This window comes from Staurois parvus, unplaced genomic scaffold (genome assembly GCF_062004578.1).
Source record: "Staurois parvus isolate SC_StPar_1 unplaced genomic scaffold, SC_StPar_1.0 ptg000052l, whole genome shotgun sequence".
Classification (NCBI taxonomy): Eukaryota; Metazoa; Chordata; class Amphibia; order Anura; family Ranidae; genus Staurois; species Staurois parvus.
Window position 1 is genome coordinate 6,967,133 of NW_028317848.1, and position 16,941 is coordinate 6,984,073.

General features: G+C 40.1%; 1 protein-coding gene across 1 annotated transcript in view; it reads left to right on the forward strand.

Annotated features, from left to right (window-relative positions):
* INTS8 (integrator complex subunit 8) overlaps positions 1-16,941 on the forward strand; it is a 70,693-nt gene that overhangs the window by 32,554 nt on the left and 21,198 nt on the right. Inside the window, exons 14-23 of the mRNA XM_089666694.1 lie at positions 1,721-1,854; positions 2,029-2,139; positions 4,026-4,227; positions 8,566-8,687; positions 10,598-10,779; positions 12,107-12,140; positions 12,414-12,470; positions 12,550-12,611; positions 14,264-14,382; positions 14,476-14,579. Of these exons, the coding sequence (XP_089522820.1) occupies positions 1,721-1,854; positions 2,029-2,139; positions 4,026-4,227; positions 8,566-8,687; positions 10,598-10,779; positions 12,107-12,140; positions 12,414-12,470; positions 12,550-12,611; positions 14,264-14,382; positions 14,476-14,579 (1,127 nt within the window). The remainder of the gene's footprint in view (positions 1-1,720; positions 1,855-2,028; positions 2,140-4,025; positions 4,228-8,565; positions 8,688-10,597; positions 10,780-12,106; positions 12,141-12,413; positions 12,471-12,549; positions 12,612-14,263; positions 14,383-14,475; positions 14,580-16,941) is intronic.

Below are 16,941 nucleotides of genomic sequence, written 5' to 3' on the forward strand. Positions count from 1 at the left end.
ACTAATGTAGACATATCCCCCTTTCCTCACCTGTAATCTTGGGCAGCCATCCGAGACAAATGTGCATAGGTCTGCAACCAAATTACAACTGGAAACGAGACAGATTTTTTTCTAAAAACAATTAAGAAGTGGTCAGGGGCAGATTTTATTCTGTAGAAGTGATACTTAAGAGTAGATGAGGATGGAATTTATGAATGAAGCTGCCTAATTATCATTAAAGGATAACCTCTGGGAGCATGTTACATCCATATTTAGGGTGTAACATGCTCCAGCATTCCCACACCCATAAATCCCCCCCCCCCCCAGTGAAAGCGGGCGGGAGTACTTCTCCTTGCACCCACTGTCACAATCTAAAAATAGCGCTGTTGTGCGGGGCTCTGTCCAAACAGCCATGTCATTCATTTACAGAAATCTGTGAATGAATGGACTACAAGTACCATCTACCACCTCAGTAGACAGCTTGTAGTTCTCAATGAACTGTGAGGGTGCTAGTGCACTCTAGAAGTTCATTGATCTTCCTGCTCTTCAGTAACTCTCCGCCCGTACGGGAGGTACAGACAGAAAGCTGACTGAGAGTCTACAGTTGCCTGACATTGCACCTGCAATCTACTGATCACAGGTGCAATGCTTTCCAGGCTCCTGTGGGAAAGAAATATGTGCATTTGTTTTTTCCCAAAAGGGGAACGTTGTCTCAGTTTATGTCAGATTGTTTCTCTTAGTATTGCCAGGGTATGCAACAGAATTTCTAAATGTCATACATTGTTTTGCATGCATTATTTTTAACTTTTAATTTTAGACTGTTTACAATTAAAAAAATAGTTCTGGTTTAAGGACATACGAGACTTTATTTGGTACAGTCTTCTCATGACATGAGGTCAATGAAACCTAGGTGTCCAGACCAAATTTAGTAGCATTGATATGCATTGGTTAATTTGACTGTCATGAATAATCATTTTTCTGCCTAAATAATTTTTACTTGTTTAAAAAAAATATATATATATTTTGACTATTGAATAGAAATATAAAATATTTGATACTTACTGCTTGTTTTCATTATACGCTGAGAAGTAGACAAAAATATTTCCAAAACATTTTACAGTTTTTCACTTTGATGCCTGTAGCACTCGTTACAGTTCCACCTCTGCACTGGGCATCAGGAGAAGGAATGCTCATCTAAAGACTGACTGTGGCCAGGTTTCAGTTAAATAAATGAATTGTCTCTAAAGCTCAGTACACATATTATAATCTGACTGCACGATCTCTTTTAGATTGACCAAAAAGTATGTAGTGCAAAGGTCTTCCCAACTGGATACAAACTGATTGGACAGTTTAGATAGATCTTCATATTACAAAGTTTTTTGATAGATCTAAGGTTGATTGTACAGATGATAGTACTGTCAAATTTCCCCTTTTTATGGTGAGCCACCATATAGATTACTCATCTCCTAGTGCCCCTCCTCTCCTTTCCATAAATGCAAGCATACACATTTTCCCTTTTTCATGAGTTTAGCCTTTATTAATGGCTAAGTTCACCTTTAGTAACATGTTACATGCTGCATCCATATTATTTATGGTAACAGGTAACCTATTACTATGCAGCACCCCTGTGACTGTGCGGGTCTTCGTGCCTTTCCGTGAAAGAAACATCTGTACACAATGTAGCAAGTGTGTGGACTGTTATGGAGTGTTTTTTGGCTTTTAATCTTGTGCACTTTTTTAGCATCTGCCAGTGTGAACATTGGACAGCTAGAACATCAGCTCATCCTCAGTGTGGATCCCTGGAGAATTAGGCAGATTCTGATTGAACTATATGGCGTGACCTCTGACAGCCAGTTCTGGATTGTGTCTAACAAGGTACAGTAGATACAAGAAGTAACAACTTAACAGACATGTAGTTATGTGCTCCTGGTGGACATTCCTGCTTAGTAGTAGTAGTGAATCCATTTATGTGATATATATACTTATTTTTCAATAATTTTTCATTTTTTATAATATTATTTTTATTTTTTTTCATTTATTTATTTTTAGTGGGAGGTGCCAACAGTATACAGCGGAATAATCCTGGGAATTAAAGATAGCTTGACAAGAGACCTTGTCTATATACTGCTGGCCAAAGGCTTACACTGCAGTGCTATTAAGGTGATTTGTTCTACATATTAGTGTGAATGCTTTATACAGATCTTATGTTTATGAGTAATGGGTGAATGGCACAAAATATAAATTTTAAAATGTATTTTAGCTACCTGGACAGATACAGCTTTCTGAGTCTCTGTATGCCTAGGCACACAAATACTGTGATGGGACCCTTCTCTTATTATTTATTAAAAGATATAGGCTGTTGGTGTGTGTTCTTGACTCTGGACTAGAACAGACATGTAGGGGTTTATTTACTAAAGCTGGAGAGTCCAATATCAGACTTCCTTCTGCATAGAAACCAATCAGCTTCTAACCTCAGCTTGTTCAATGAAGCTTTGGCAATGAAACCTGGAAGCTGATTGGTTTCTATGCAGAAGTGAGTCTGATTTTGGACTCTCCAGCTTTAGTAAATAAACCCTGCAGTGTCTTCCTAGACATGTTCAGCATCTTCCCGTTACATGGGGTGTACACCAAAGACCTGAAATCCTGTATCAGTTCTCATGTTGGCAGTACATGTACTACATAGTGGTGTCTTCCCCCTTTGAAATCTATAAGATGGGATCTTTATGGTGGATACAGAAATCCCCTTATTTTAAACATCAGTTAGCCCAGATACAGCTAATAGGAATCTGTAAAACCATTAAGACAAAGAAATGTTTAAAGAGACTGTCACCAAACTATTCATTTACTCAAAAACCTTCTCATAGGATTATATGACATTGATGTATTTTATGCATGTTGTTTACCTGTAAAAGCCTGCCTTGTGTTGTGTTCCCTTCACTTCTTTCCTGTCTGCTACATAAAGAGTTAAGTAGGGAGGTGAAGAGACGGAAGGAAATGTATATTATATAGGGCACGCTTGTTAGAGCCCAACCTCTGTAGCTGCAGGTGCCAGATGGATAACAGGGATGGATGGATGGGAGCAGTAACACTGAGGCAGCTCTTCTTTGAGTGGAAGCAAGGCTCTAATGCAGTAAACATGAAAGAGAGGAAGGCGCCTCTAAGTGCAGTATTGACAATTTATTGGTGAACAATAGATAAATTGCACTTACAAGATAAATGGTTAAAAAGACTCATCGTGTGGTATAATAAGATCCAGGTGAGACATCCAGCCATCCAGCAGCAAACTCTGTCTATAGGATCAGGAAGTAAAGCCCAGGATGTGCCTGATCCTATAGACAGAGTTTGCTGCTGGACAGCTGGATGTCTCACCTGGATCTTATTACACCACACGATGAATCTTTTTAACCATTTATCTTGTAAGTGCAATTTATCTATTGTTCACCAATAAATTGTCAATACTGCACTTAGAGGTGCCTTCCTCTCTTTTTCATAAAGAGAGGGAAGGAGGAGCTGGTCCAGCACAGAGAGTAATTAGACACTCCCAGAATAGGAGAGGGTTGTGATGTGTAGGGAAGTTTGGATCTGTGCTGGGGACACCTTTATGTAGTACAGTTTTCTAGCAAGTTCAAAGGCATATTACATGTGACTAAAAACCCCCTGCAACTAGCATTAAAACTTGGTTTTTCTGCTCTTTGGCCTGCAGGGTTTTAAGTTGGTTACAGGGTTTCCTTAACTCAGATGCTTCCAATATGAAGAGTAATTTTATTTCTCTAATTCCCTCTTGTAAGAATAGACAAAGAATTTTTGGTTAACAGAAACCATTTTAACTGGATTATACCAAAATGGTGACTCGCAGTATTTGATTCAATATTAGAAAGAGATGGTTTTTTATTTATTGTCTTGTGTTTCTTTTGTGGATTTTTATTTTCTTAGTTATTACTCGCCGCAACCTTTCAGTTTGTGAGCTTGCATGAGGATCAGCAGCGTTTAATTACTTTTCCAAAGCAATTTGTATGGTTTATGTGACTTGTCTTTGTATTTCGCAGGACTTTCCTCATGCAAAACAGCTGCTCACTTCCTGTCTAGAGCTAGTGACAGAATTCTCTCCCAAGCTGCGGCAGGTTATGCTTAATGAGATGCTGCTACTGGACATTTACGCTTTTGAGGCTGGGGGCGGAGTCTCCAGCGATCGGCCACCACCAGAACTCATCAGCAGAGTACGAGGCTACCTGGAAATGAGGATTCCTGGTGAGGTTTATGACTGATTCTTGCAGATTGTGCTTTTCCTATAGATCAAACTGTTCTTTCATGCACACTTCAGCTACATACTGTAGTCTTAAGCTGACCATACAGTTCTACAGGGACCGACTGGAATTCAATCAGTGTGTGGTTATCGCTGCTAGACAAAAGTTGATCGATTGTAAAAAGGACACATTGGAAAATTTTTCCTGTGGGTGCAAGTGTCAGAATACAATGTAATGGTGAGGGGTTTTTTTACCTCCACCCCATTTGTATGGGTGGAGAAATTTGTATTTATATATTTTATTTTTTTTTTCCTTTTTTGTTCAGTCCACTGGCTGAATGAAAAATGTGTATGGCCAGTTTTGTGCTGGCCATACACCACTTGAATTCCAGCCATAGCAGCAGTTGTCAGAATACAAAAGCCTGCAGGGGAGATTCAGTGTGGATGAGGGATGTATTGATTTTCTCTCATTCAGCCCACAGGCCTGAACAAGAGAAAGTGTATGGACAGCCTTATATTTTTCACTTAAAGTGGTTGTAAAGGCTGAAGGTTTTTACCTTCATGCATTCTATGTATAAAGGTAGCAAACCTTTTGTGTGCAAGAGCCACCCCAATACTTACCTGAGCCTCATCGTGATCCGACAGACAGAAGGAACAAGGTGAGCCTGCGGGGTTCCCGAAAAGAGGAGGATCCAGGCTGCTCTGTGCAAAACTACTGCACACAGTAGGTAAGTATAGACATGTTTGTTATTTAAAAAAAAAAAAAATTTACCTTTTTAGAATCGCTTTAACTTTTGGGCAGGTCTGGGCTTCTGGTGTTTTTTGTATTTTATGAAGCTTTGAGCTACCCCTAAGGTATCCCTGCTCTTAATGTATTCATGTCAGGCACTCATATTGTTTAGCAGTAAAGGGCTACACATTGCAGAATCACCTTCACATGGCGGTGTGGCTTCACATATATTCAACAATGAATGCAACAAAAAAACTTTTTCATCCAAATGATGGAACCAGTTTAATTAAATCTGGATCAATTGCTTAAGATTATTTGCATTATCAAAGTTGAATTTTATTCTCTGTCAACATTAGCTATTTTTAATCTTTATGCTGCTAGCCTTCCTACAGTTACAAGAAAAAGTATGTGAACCCCTTGGGATTACGTGGAGTTTTGCATGAATTGGGCATAAAATGTGCTCTGAACGTCATCTAAGTCACAACAATAGAAGAACACAGTCTGCTGAACATAATACTACACAAACATTAGATGGTTTGCCATGGTTTAATTGCACATAACAAGTAAACATTCACAGTGCAGGGAGGAAAAAGTATGCAAGGCCCTAGCATAATGACTTCTCCAGAGCTAATTGGAGCCAGGAGTGAGCCAACCTTGACTCCAATCAGTGTGATATTGGATGTGTTGCTGACAGCTGTCCTGCCCTTAAAAAAACACACACCTGTTTTGGGTTTACTGGTTTCAAGAAGCACTGTCTGATGTGAACCTTGCCTCGCAGAAAAGAGCTCTCAGAAGACCTACGATCAAGAATTGTTGATTGCATGAAGCTGGAAAGGGTTACAAAAGTATCTCCAAAAGCCTTGATGTTCATGTGTCCACGGTAAGACAGACTGTCTACAAATGGAGAAAGTTTAGCACTGTTGCCACTCTCCCTAGGCGTGGTCGTCCTGTAAAAATGACTGCAAGAGCACAGCGCAGAATGCTGCATGAGGTAAAGAAGAATCCCAGAGTGTCAGCTAAAGACCTACAGAAATCTCTGGCACATGCTAACATTTTTGTTGACACATCTACAATAAGGAAAACATTAAACAAGAATGGAGTACATGGGAGGACACCACAGAGGAAGCCATTGCTGTCCAAAAAGAATATTGCAGCACGTTTGAAGTTTGCAAAAGAGCACCTGGATGTTCCACAGCACTACTGGCAAAATATACTGTGGACAGATGAAAGCAAGATTGAGTTGTTTGGGAAGAACACACAACACTATGTGTGGAGAAAAAAAGGCACAGCACACCAACATCAAAACCTCATCCCCACTGTAAAACATGGCGGAGGGAGCATCATGGTTTGGGGCTGCTTTGCTGCCTCAGGGCCTGGACGGATTGTTGTCATTGATGGGAAAATTAATTCCAGAGTTTATCAAGACATTTTGCAGGAAAACGTACGACCATCTGTCCGCCAACTGAAGCTCCGCAGAGGATGGGTGATGCAGCAGGACAATGACCCAAAGCATACAAGTAATTCAACAAAACAATGGCTGCAACAGCACAGAATACGCCTTCTGGATTGGCCCAGTCAGAGTCCTGACCTCAACCCGATTGAAATGCTGTGGCATGACCTTAAGAGAGCGATTCACAGCAGATATCCCAAGAATATTGCTACACTGAAACAGTTTTGTGAAGAAGAGTGGTCCAAAATGACTCCAGATCGTTGTGCAGGTCTGATCTGCAACTACAGGAAACGTTTGGTTGAGGTTATTGCTGCCAAAGGAGGGTCAACCAGTTATTAAGTCCAAAGGTTCACATACTTTTTCCTCCCTGCACTGTGAATGTTTACATGTTATGTGCAATTAAACCATGGCAACATCTAATGTTTGTGTAGTATTATGTTCAGCAGACTGTGTTCTTCTATTGTTGTGACTTAGATGACGTTCAGAGCACATTTTATGCCCAATTCATGCAAAACTCCACGTAATCCCAAGGGGTTCACATACTTTTTCTTGCAACTGTAGATAGAATTATATATTATATTTACTTGTTTTTAACTTTTTTTTTTTTTTTTTTTTACATTTCTTGAGTTGCTTCCTTTTTTTTCTGACTTAGTTCAAAATTTCATACACCCCAGGAGTTTTCTGGTCATTTTTTTTCTTAGAGAGGAGTGGAGGACAGGCTTTTGTAGGTAAGCACACCCTCCTGTCTGGATGCCTGATCTAAGGGCAGATGGAGCCTGTGGGGGACCTGAGAAGAGGAGGATCCAGGCTGCTCTGTGCAAAACCACTGCACCCACCAGGTAAGTATAGATATGTTGTTATATGATCCCCGTGTATAATATATTAAGGGGATATGATCTCCTAGTATAATACATAAGTGGGGGATATGATCTCCATGTATAATACATAAGGGGGATATGATATCCATGTATAATACATAAGGGGGATATGATATCCATGTATAATACATAAGGGGGGATATGATCTCCATGTATAATACATAAGGGGGATACGATCTCCATGTATAATACATAAGGGGGATACGATCTCCATGTATAATACATAAGGGGGGATATGATCTCCATGTATAATACATAAGGGGGGATACGATCTCCATGTATAATACATAAGGGGGATACGATCTCCATGTATAATACATAAGGGGGGATACGATCTCCATGTATAATACATAAGGGGGGATACGATCTCCATGTATAATACATAAAGGGGGGATACGATCTCCATGTATAATACATAAGTGGGGGATATGATCTCCATGTATAATACATAAGTGGGGGATATGATCTCCATGTATAATACATAAGGGGGGATATGATCTCCATGTATAATACATAAGGGGGGATATGATCTCCATGTATAATACATAAGGGGGGATATGATCTCCATGTATAAATACATCAGTGGTTCATATAGTGAACTCGGTGTAGAACCTTTTAGCATCACTTTAATAGACATGAGGGTAATGGTGCAGAGGAGGGTAAGAAGGTGTAGATGATGCAGAATGGTGTGTGAAATTTTGTTTTTCATGGTTTAACAAACCATGAGAAAAATACCCTAAAACCTGTCATAAAACACCAATACCTACTGTGTTTACACCTTCCTTTCCTTTACACCATTATTCCTATTTAGAGTGGTGTATTTTGGGGTACAGTATGTATCCTACTGAATAGTGAGAGAGCACTTTCTCTCTACAGCAGGCCATACATGGCTCAGTTTTTATAGTTTAACCAATCCAGCTGATTGGCTGCATGCGCCGATCGAAGCAAAATTTTCCAACAAGAAAGTTCATGAGAAGTCACTGGATAGATCAACTTCTCGTGAACTGGAATGCCCATAGATGGATTGAAATTCAGCTGGTCTCTGCTGAACTGGTGGAAGTTCAATCCATGTATGGTCAGCTTTACTGGCTATATAACACTTGTAGACACTTTTGTTTCTGCTTAGTATCCAGTAGGAGGTAACGATTTGGTCATGTGTAGTAGAGATCAAAAGTTTCTTTATTTTGCTTTTTTTGTTATTCTAAACTCTTCATATTGTAACAGATCACCTGATACTTTACCTTTGCTCTTGCTCAGAATAATGCAGTACATCTTCTCTCTGCAGACATTCCCCTCCGACAAGTCGTGGCAGAGGAGTGTGTAGCTTTCCTACTCAACTGGAGAGAAAATGAGTACTTGACATTACAAGCACCTAACTCCTTAGTGCAGAACAATCCCTATGTCAAGGTAATATTTTACTCCTGATTCAAGCAGCCTCTCTCATAGCAGTCTGTTGTAGGTCTCTTACAAGAATCAGTGCTCGTTTTGGGACAGGGACTTTGATACAGAGATGTCCATGTCCCAAAACTAGCACCATTTCCAATTCATGACAGCTGGAAGAACTGGTTGGGAGATTCAGCTGTGATGGGTGATGTTTGCCAGGACAGGCCATTACATTTTATAAGCTTTTTGGCCCCGTCATATTTAAGCTTTAAGCCAGCCATACATGGATCAAAATTTGTCTGGTTCGGTGGGGACTGGACGATCTATGTATAGGAAGGGTGGTTGCACAGAATACAATCTACCAATTGACTTCTGTACAACTGCCCTGTCAGTTTTTTCATCACTTGATCAGCATCACAGGCTATAGCTGGCAGCACTGATTAGTGTATTCTGATGGCAGGGAGGTCCCTCTGTGGTCAGAATCTAATGACACAGTGAGGAGGATTCCCCTATCCACAGTGTATGGATGGGAGAACCAAGTCAGTTTTTTTTTTTCGTTCAACCCTGTGGTTGAACAAATAAAGACTCCTCTATGGGCTGCCTTAAGCATGATTCTATCTGTCCAGGGGTTTTGTTTTTATCACGTTGTTATTAAAATGATCCTGTAATGAGAAATAACATGACAAACTGACATTATATTCCAATGTGTGCAACGGCACAGGAGAGAGGGAGGGTGCCTGATTTTAACCATGGGTAGGTTTCGATCTTATGTAAATTTTGCCTGGGAGCTCCCTAAGCTTTACAGCACACTTCCATGCACTTTTGTGTCTGCTTGGAGATTTGGCAAGTCTCCCATCTTCATTCAGCTTATTTGGCTGATGATGTGCCCTTCTATAATAAACCTCTTACAAACCTGAGCAATTCAGATAAGCATATGAAGAAAAAAACTATAGAACATACCTTCAGGCCAAAATGAACTGATCCAGAGATCGTCAACTGAAGTTATTTGTAGATCTCAACTATTCCTGCAAAAATGAAACTTTTTAGGAGCCTCTGTTGGTTTATTGAGGCAGTCTGTTATTTTAAGTGACTATCGGGGTGTTTTGGGAGGCAGGAGGGCATGGGCCATGCTCCGCTTTTTCCGGACAAATTGAGACGTGCTCCTTATTCTGGGCCTGGATTGCCTAGGTTTGTGAAATGTTCAAAGTTCACCTTTAGGAGCAAGTTACGTTACACCCATATTTAGGGTGTAACATGTAACATTCTCCTATGCACCCACCTCGCACCGCCAGCGCTCCCTTCTCTGTGACAGCTGGTGAGGGACTGTCTCTCCACAATCGCTGTTACAATTTAAAAACAGCACTGCCGTGCAGAGCTCTGCCCACACAGCCTTGTCATTCAGTTTTCTGTGAATAAATAGACTACAAGTACCAGCAGCCCTTGCAGATATACAGCTTGTAATTATGAATGAGTTCATTGATTCTTCCTGCAATTCAGTAACTTGTCGCTTGTACAGGAGGTATGGGCAGACAGCTTACTGAGAGTCTGAAGGATCCTGGCATTGCACCCACTATCTTCTGCTAGCGGTTGCAATGCTTTACAGACTTCAATGTAAAATAAGAAATGCACATTTTTAACTGCAAAAAGATGTGTGTGTGTGTATATATATATATATTAGTAATTAAAAAAAAGTGTTTTATATTTTTTTTTTTTTAACAAAAGGTGAACTTTAAAGCAATTGAAGAGGACTTCGATTTTAGCATGCTACCAAATGTTTTCTGGATAGCAACACAGCATCTTCCCTAATGCATGCAATATCAATTTAACCACTACACTTCTATGTACTACTGGTTTTCATGATAAATTCCTTTCCTTTTCACAATCTCTGCTACAAATTCTCTGACCAGTTAATAGATTCTTTGTTCTCTCTCCAGCTCGGACAGCTGCTGGCAGCCACATGTAAAGAGCTCTCAGGACCGGACAGCCGGAGGGCAGCTAAAGATCTTTGGGAGGTGGTGTTACAGATATGCAGCGTCTCCAATCAGCACAAGCGGAACAGCGAGGGCAGAATTAGCCTGATCAAAAATAGGGAATCCACTATGGGAATCATGTACCGGTATGTTATTGGATGAGTAACTTGCCACTCTGTGCTAACTGATCAATTTTTGAAGTACACAGCTTGCAACTTGCTTCCTGAATGTTAAAGTAGGCGTCTGGGAACTGGAGTCCCCAAAAGCTATTGGGAACTGTTATGTAATTTTAAAGTGACAGTAAACACTGGTTTAAAAAAATAAATCTTCAAGTATGTAGAACAGAATTTCTGCGCTAGAAATGGAGCCCTATCCCTATAGCTGCTGACACTTAGCCTCCTACCAAAGTGAGTACAATACAATAAATAATAAACAGTGCAGCACTAAATCATAAATCTAAAGATAAATAAATACAAATGCAAAATGAATTTATATATACAATATATAAGTGCAGCCGTGCAAATAAAAATTAAATAAAGTGCATGTTAGAGTGGGCATTTTTTGTATAAAGTTTACTCAATAAATTGCGGTTTTACACTATGAGAGCTTTCTGTTTATATATGAACTGGAGAGGAAGCTGCTGACAGAGTGTATATCTCTGGGGAGGATCCTGTGATACATCTGAGTGGTGTTTTATCCTAAAGCGAGCTGACCCTGTAGGGTCAATGTAAGGAGGTGAGGGGCCACTGTAGCCATTTTCTGGATATACACAATGTGGACACTTGTTATCACTTGCATGAAGATTTCGTATTGGACACTATATTTATATGGACTTGTTTATAATGAGTGGTGATTTATATTAGAGTGATTTGTTGACAGATTGCTGTGATCACTTTGTCACTTTGATTATTCCCATGGGGGAATACACGTGTTGCACTTTATTCAATTTTTATTTGCACGGCTGCACTTATATATTGTATATATAAATAAATTTTGTATTTATTTATCTTTAGATTTATGATTTAGCGCTGCACTGTTTTATTTATTGACTAGGAAAAGTTCCTTCTATTGCTCTCAGCCTCCTCAAAATTCCTTTTTTACTGCTGTGGTTTGACTTCCTATTAGAGGGTGGCTGTATTTGTTCGCCATGGTCCCACTGTGTTTAGGAACAGAGCAACCCTCTCTTGTTTGCTCCCAAGGTGGACCATGAACTATGAGAAGTGTAATGTGCATAGAACCGTGCACTTCTTCAACAAACAAAGGGAGGCAAGAAGGTTACAAGAAGGCAGGAATTCACAGTAAGAATTGATTTAATGAAAAATTGACTACAGGGTGGGTGTGTGAATTAATTTTGGATATTTAGTTTCATGCTAATTTTCCACCTTTACCAAAAACTGAGATAAATGTTTTGGTGTAGTGACATTTTAGTTTTTGTTGCTGCTGTTGACCATTCCTTAATTTCTTTTATTGTAGGAGTGAACTTCTGTCTTTCACAAAGAAATTAAGAGTAAGTATCTTCTTTACTTGTTTTTTTTAAATGGCTTTCAACAGACTTTAATTCAAAGTTATGTTTCATTATTGTCTGGAAATCTGATGAAATTCATCCTAAATCCCAGACCTGCTATCTTCCACTATTTCTGTATATATAATAATTAAAGTGATCCTTTATGCTGTATATGTTATAGTATGTAAACATGTATCTATTTTTATCTATTTTATTTGAAAAATTGCCAGATTAATTGAATCAGTGTTTTTTTTTCCTCCCACCTCCTATTTGCAGGAACCTCTAGTGTTAACAACATTGCTATCTTTGTTTGTTAAGCTTCATAATCTGCGGGTAAGCGCTTTATTCATGTGGTTTGAGTTTGTTAATTGAGTATAAATAGCTTATAAACATGTTTTCTTTTGTCATACAGGAGGATATTGTCAATGATATTACTGCTGAACATATCTCTATCTGGCCAACCAGCATTCCAAAGTAAGTTCATTGTAATTGAATTCTTTTATGTTATAGGGGCAGTTGTCTTCTCCTATTTGCTCTCTGCTGCTGCCTGGATGCACCTCTAGAGACCCTTGCAATTCCTATGCACATTTTGTCTATCTGAAAATCAAAACTTACACCAGACTAAGCATATTGTCCCTCTACCTCTGAGGATGGCGATTTACCACGTAAGAACCCAGGATTGAATTGAGGGACAGAGTTACCAGTTGTTTTAGGTTGTGTTTGGGGGTCTGGGTGGTAGAGGAGCAGGTAAAGGGTAGAGCAGGTACCCTGTGGTGCTTGCTGAGCAGCATCCTCCTGACTTTCTTCACACTTGTGATAGTATGCATGGGCCATCATCATATGATCTTTTTTGACCTCTTCAGAGGCTCAGAAAATGAAGTGTTTCTGACCCTCCTCTTCTTGTGCTACATAGTGTCCTCTTTTTTGAGGCATTGAGCTGTAACCCAGAAGTGCTCCAGCCATTGAGAAGGCATCAACTCACTGGTCCTCCTTTTTATTGCTGTAGCATAATGCATGACTTACTGTATATGGCTGTTGAATTAAATATCCATAGCTGTTGAGTAAATTGATGATCCTGACAGAAAATGTTTAATGCTCTAGAAACATGAAAAAAAATCAAGTTAACATTTGTGGTGCTTTTTATACATTTTGTATCTATGAGATTTATAGTGATAGAGGTCTCGGCTATCTATGGCTAGTTCTGAGTAAGGGTGATACTGCTGCATCTGTGCTGTCATTGGAGCACTGCAGTTATTACGCTCTGTTAGTTCTTGCCACATCATTTCCATTTGCATGTTGTGTCTCATTATGTCGGACATCAGCACTAACTCATCCGCTGCGTGACTCAGGAAGTCTTAAACCTTTGGATTTAATTGCTGCCTATAGAAGGATTGGACACTGGCAAAAAAAAAAAAATTGTAGGGCAGCGCAGGTTATAGCCCCTCCTGCTACCACCTTGCTTCAGTTTTTTTGCTAGTGTTTTAAGAGCTGGACATTTTTTCTTTCAGTTCTGTTACACAGCATGACCTGTAATTTTTTTTTTTTTTTTTTTTTTCTTTAGCAAACTTTTTTTTTCTCTCATAAACCCCTTGTCTACCAAGGTACGCTTATAAACGGCGGGGCAAACAAGGGGTTATAGCAAGCAGCAGCCATGACCTAGGTACTGACTTTAACAGCTGGAGGGGTACTTATATGTAAAAGTAATCTGCCCCACTGATGGTGATATCCCATGGTTGCCACGCTCTCTCGTTTCTCCAGAAAGCCCAAGACTGCGGAAATCTGTTAACTAATGAACGTGGAAGCAATGTTTACTGTGTTGCTTCCGGTTTCATAACTGTCATTCTTCAGCTACTGTAGCTGAGAATGCAGCTCATCAAGCAATATCTCTGCTTTATTAGCTACATTGTAGGGCACAGAGGACTTTGAGGGTCTAGAAGGGGAGGAAGTGGGGAAAAAGGATGGAGGTGGCAGTCATGGGGAAAGAAGGGGAGAAACAGTAAAGGGAAGGGAAAGGGGTGCATTAGGAGTGTTAATGCAAACAGAGTTCAAAGTCTGCAGAATAATGTGGTGATCTTCCAAGTCTTTGGTATTACTCTTTCTCATTACATTTGTCTAAATTCTTCCAGCTTCCAGTCTGTAGACTTTGATGCTGTTGCTGTCACTGTGAAAGAACTGGTAAAATACTCACTGAAAATCAATTCCAATAACCACAACTGGCTCATCATCCAGGCCGATATATATTTTGGTGAGTGAACCCTTCACATAATATAAATTCCTGTAGCATATAGCTTATGTACAGGCAAAGTGCTCCTTGTATAAACATGATTTTTTTTTCCAGCAACCAACCAGTTTTCTGCTGCTTTAAACTACTATCTTCAGGCTGGGGCTGTCTCGTCTGACTTCTTCACCAAGCAAGTCCCGCCAGATGTGTATACTGATCAGGTAAGATAGATATTCAAATACTGGAAAAACTTTGTGATCTCAGGAAACTGTATGTCTAGGGTGCCTCTTTATGTGCAGATGTACTGTATATACATTTGGGAACCTCTGAACAATCTGGGGCACATGGACCACAGAGACCAGTCGTTACACTTGTTGTGGGATGCCATGTTGGGGATGTGTCCATGATTGGGAATACACTGTGTATGGCATTATGAGAAGCAACCAATGTTTAATATTGACGTCTATATTTGCTCTTTTTAACTGACAGTCACTGGGTGCTATTATATCATTAGGTATAAAGCAATCCTGAGATAGACAAAAAGCTATTGTCATACTTACAACTACATACTGTATAAGGAATTTCATTTGATTCCAGTAGTGTTTGTAGTCTAATAAAATCCATTCCATAATGAAGTTCACAGTGCAGCTTTATAGCTGCACAAAAAAGCAAATGTTTGCTATGAAAATGATAATATGTGTCAATCATATGGGCTGTACTAGGAAATGAGGGGGCTGGCCAGATTGCATGCATGAGAAACTGCTGTCTGACCTATAGAAGATCCAGCCACAGATAAAGATCTGTGGTGCACAGGTTGTCTAGCTTCCTTCTGTTAGGTATGTAGATATCTAAACTGAAAGGGGGGGGGGGCTTTCTTACCGAGGGAAGGTCAGTTTTTTGAATTGGGACTAAGATCATTACTGGCATGCTTTGGATGCTGAAAAGTGATACTGTTTTCTCAAATGTCCATAGCATATAGCTTGTACCTTATCCTTAAAGTGGTTGTAAAGGCATTTTTTCTGAAAAAACAAAAAACAAACATGTTCTATTTACCTGAACTGTAGTAGTATTGCACAGAGCATTCCTGAACCTCCTCTTCTGGGGTTCCCCGCTAGTGCTTTTGACTCCTCCCCTTCTTTGTGTGCCCCAATAGCAAGCTGCTTGATATGGGGTTATACCTATGAGCTTGATCCTGAGCCAGGCTATGTGCATCTATTAACACACACAGCGAGGTTCAGCCCCACCCCCCGCTCTCTGCTCACAGGATTTGATTGACAGCAGCAGGAGAAAGCCAATGCAGATGGGCACAGCACTGGATCGATATAGGTAAGTATACAGGGGGGTGAGGGGGCGTGATATATGTGATTTGCATTTCCCGGTAGGGGGGTGAGCACACACCGCTATTGGCGGCTAGAGATATCAATCACTGGGTCCCAGCACTCAGGGAAAGCTGACAGGGGAGAGACCTGTGTGTAAACAACACAGGTCTCTGTCCTGTCAGCATGGACGTGCTGTTTTGTATCTCTCTGCACAGCATGTCTCCCTAGTATAGTAGTAATCTGCACAGCAGAGAGATACAAAAGAGCATGTCTCCCTAGTAAAAAACAGCACACGGTAAAACGCACACGGTTAACCCTTTGATCGCCCCAGATGTTAACCACTAGGCCTGTGCACCCTCTGTTCTTTCCTCATTTGTTAACCCCTTCCTGCCCAGTGTCTTTAGTATAGTGTCAATGCTATATTATAGCACTGATCACTGTATTAGTGTCACTGGGGATGTCAGTGGCAGTTAGTTCCCACCCTGTGTCAGAATGCCCGCCGCAGTCACACTATAAGTCGCTGATCGCGGCCATTACTAGTATAAAAAAATTAAAATTCCAGTATACAGTGGATATAAAAAGTCTACACACCCCTGTTAAAATGTCAGGTTTCTGTGATGTAAAAAAAAAATGAGACAAAGATAAATCATTTCGGAACTTTTTCCACCTTTTAATGTGACCTATAAACTGTACAACTCAATTGAACAAAAAACTGAAATCTTTTAGGTGGAGGGAAGTAAAAATACAAAACCAAAATGGTTGCATAAGTCTGCATACCCTTAAACTAATACTTTGCTGAAGCACCTTTTGATTTTATCTCAGCGCTCAGTCTTTTTGGGTATGAGTCTATCACCATGGCACATGTCTTCCTTGCAAAAACACTCCAAATCTGTCATATTGCGAGGGCATCTCTTGTACACAGCCCTCTTCAGATCACCCCATAGATTTTCGATCGGATTCAGGTCTAGGCTCTGGCTGGGCCATTCCAAAACTTGAATCTTCTTCTGGTGAAGCCATTTCTTTGTTAATTTGGATGTATGCTTTGGGTCGTTGTCATGCTGAAAGATGAAGTTCCTCTTCATGTTCAGCTTTCTAGCAGAAGCCTGAAGGTTTTTTGCCAATATTGACTGGTATTTGGAACTGTTCATAATTCCCTCTACCTTGACTAAGGCCCCAGTTCCAGCTGAAGAAAAACAGCCCCAAAGCATGATGCTGCCACCACCATGCTTCACTGTGGGTATGGTGTTGTTTTGGTGATGTGCAG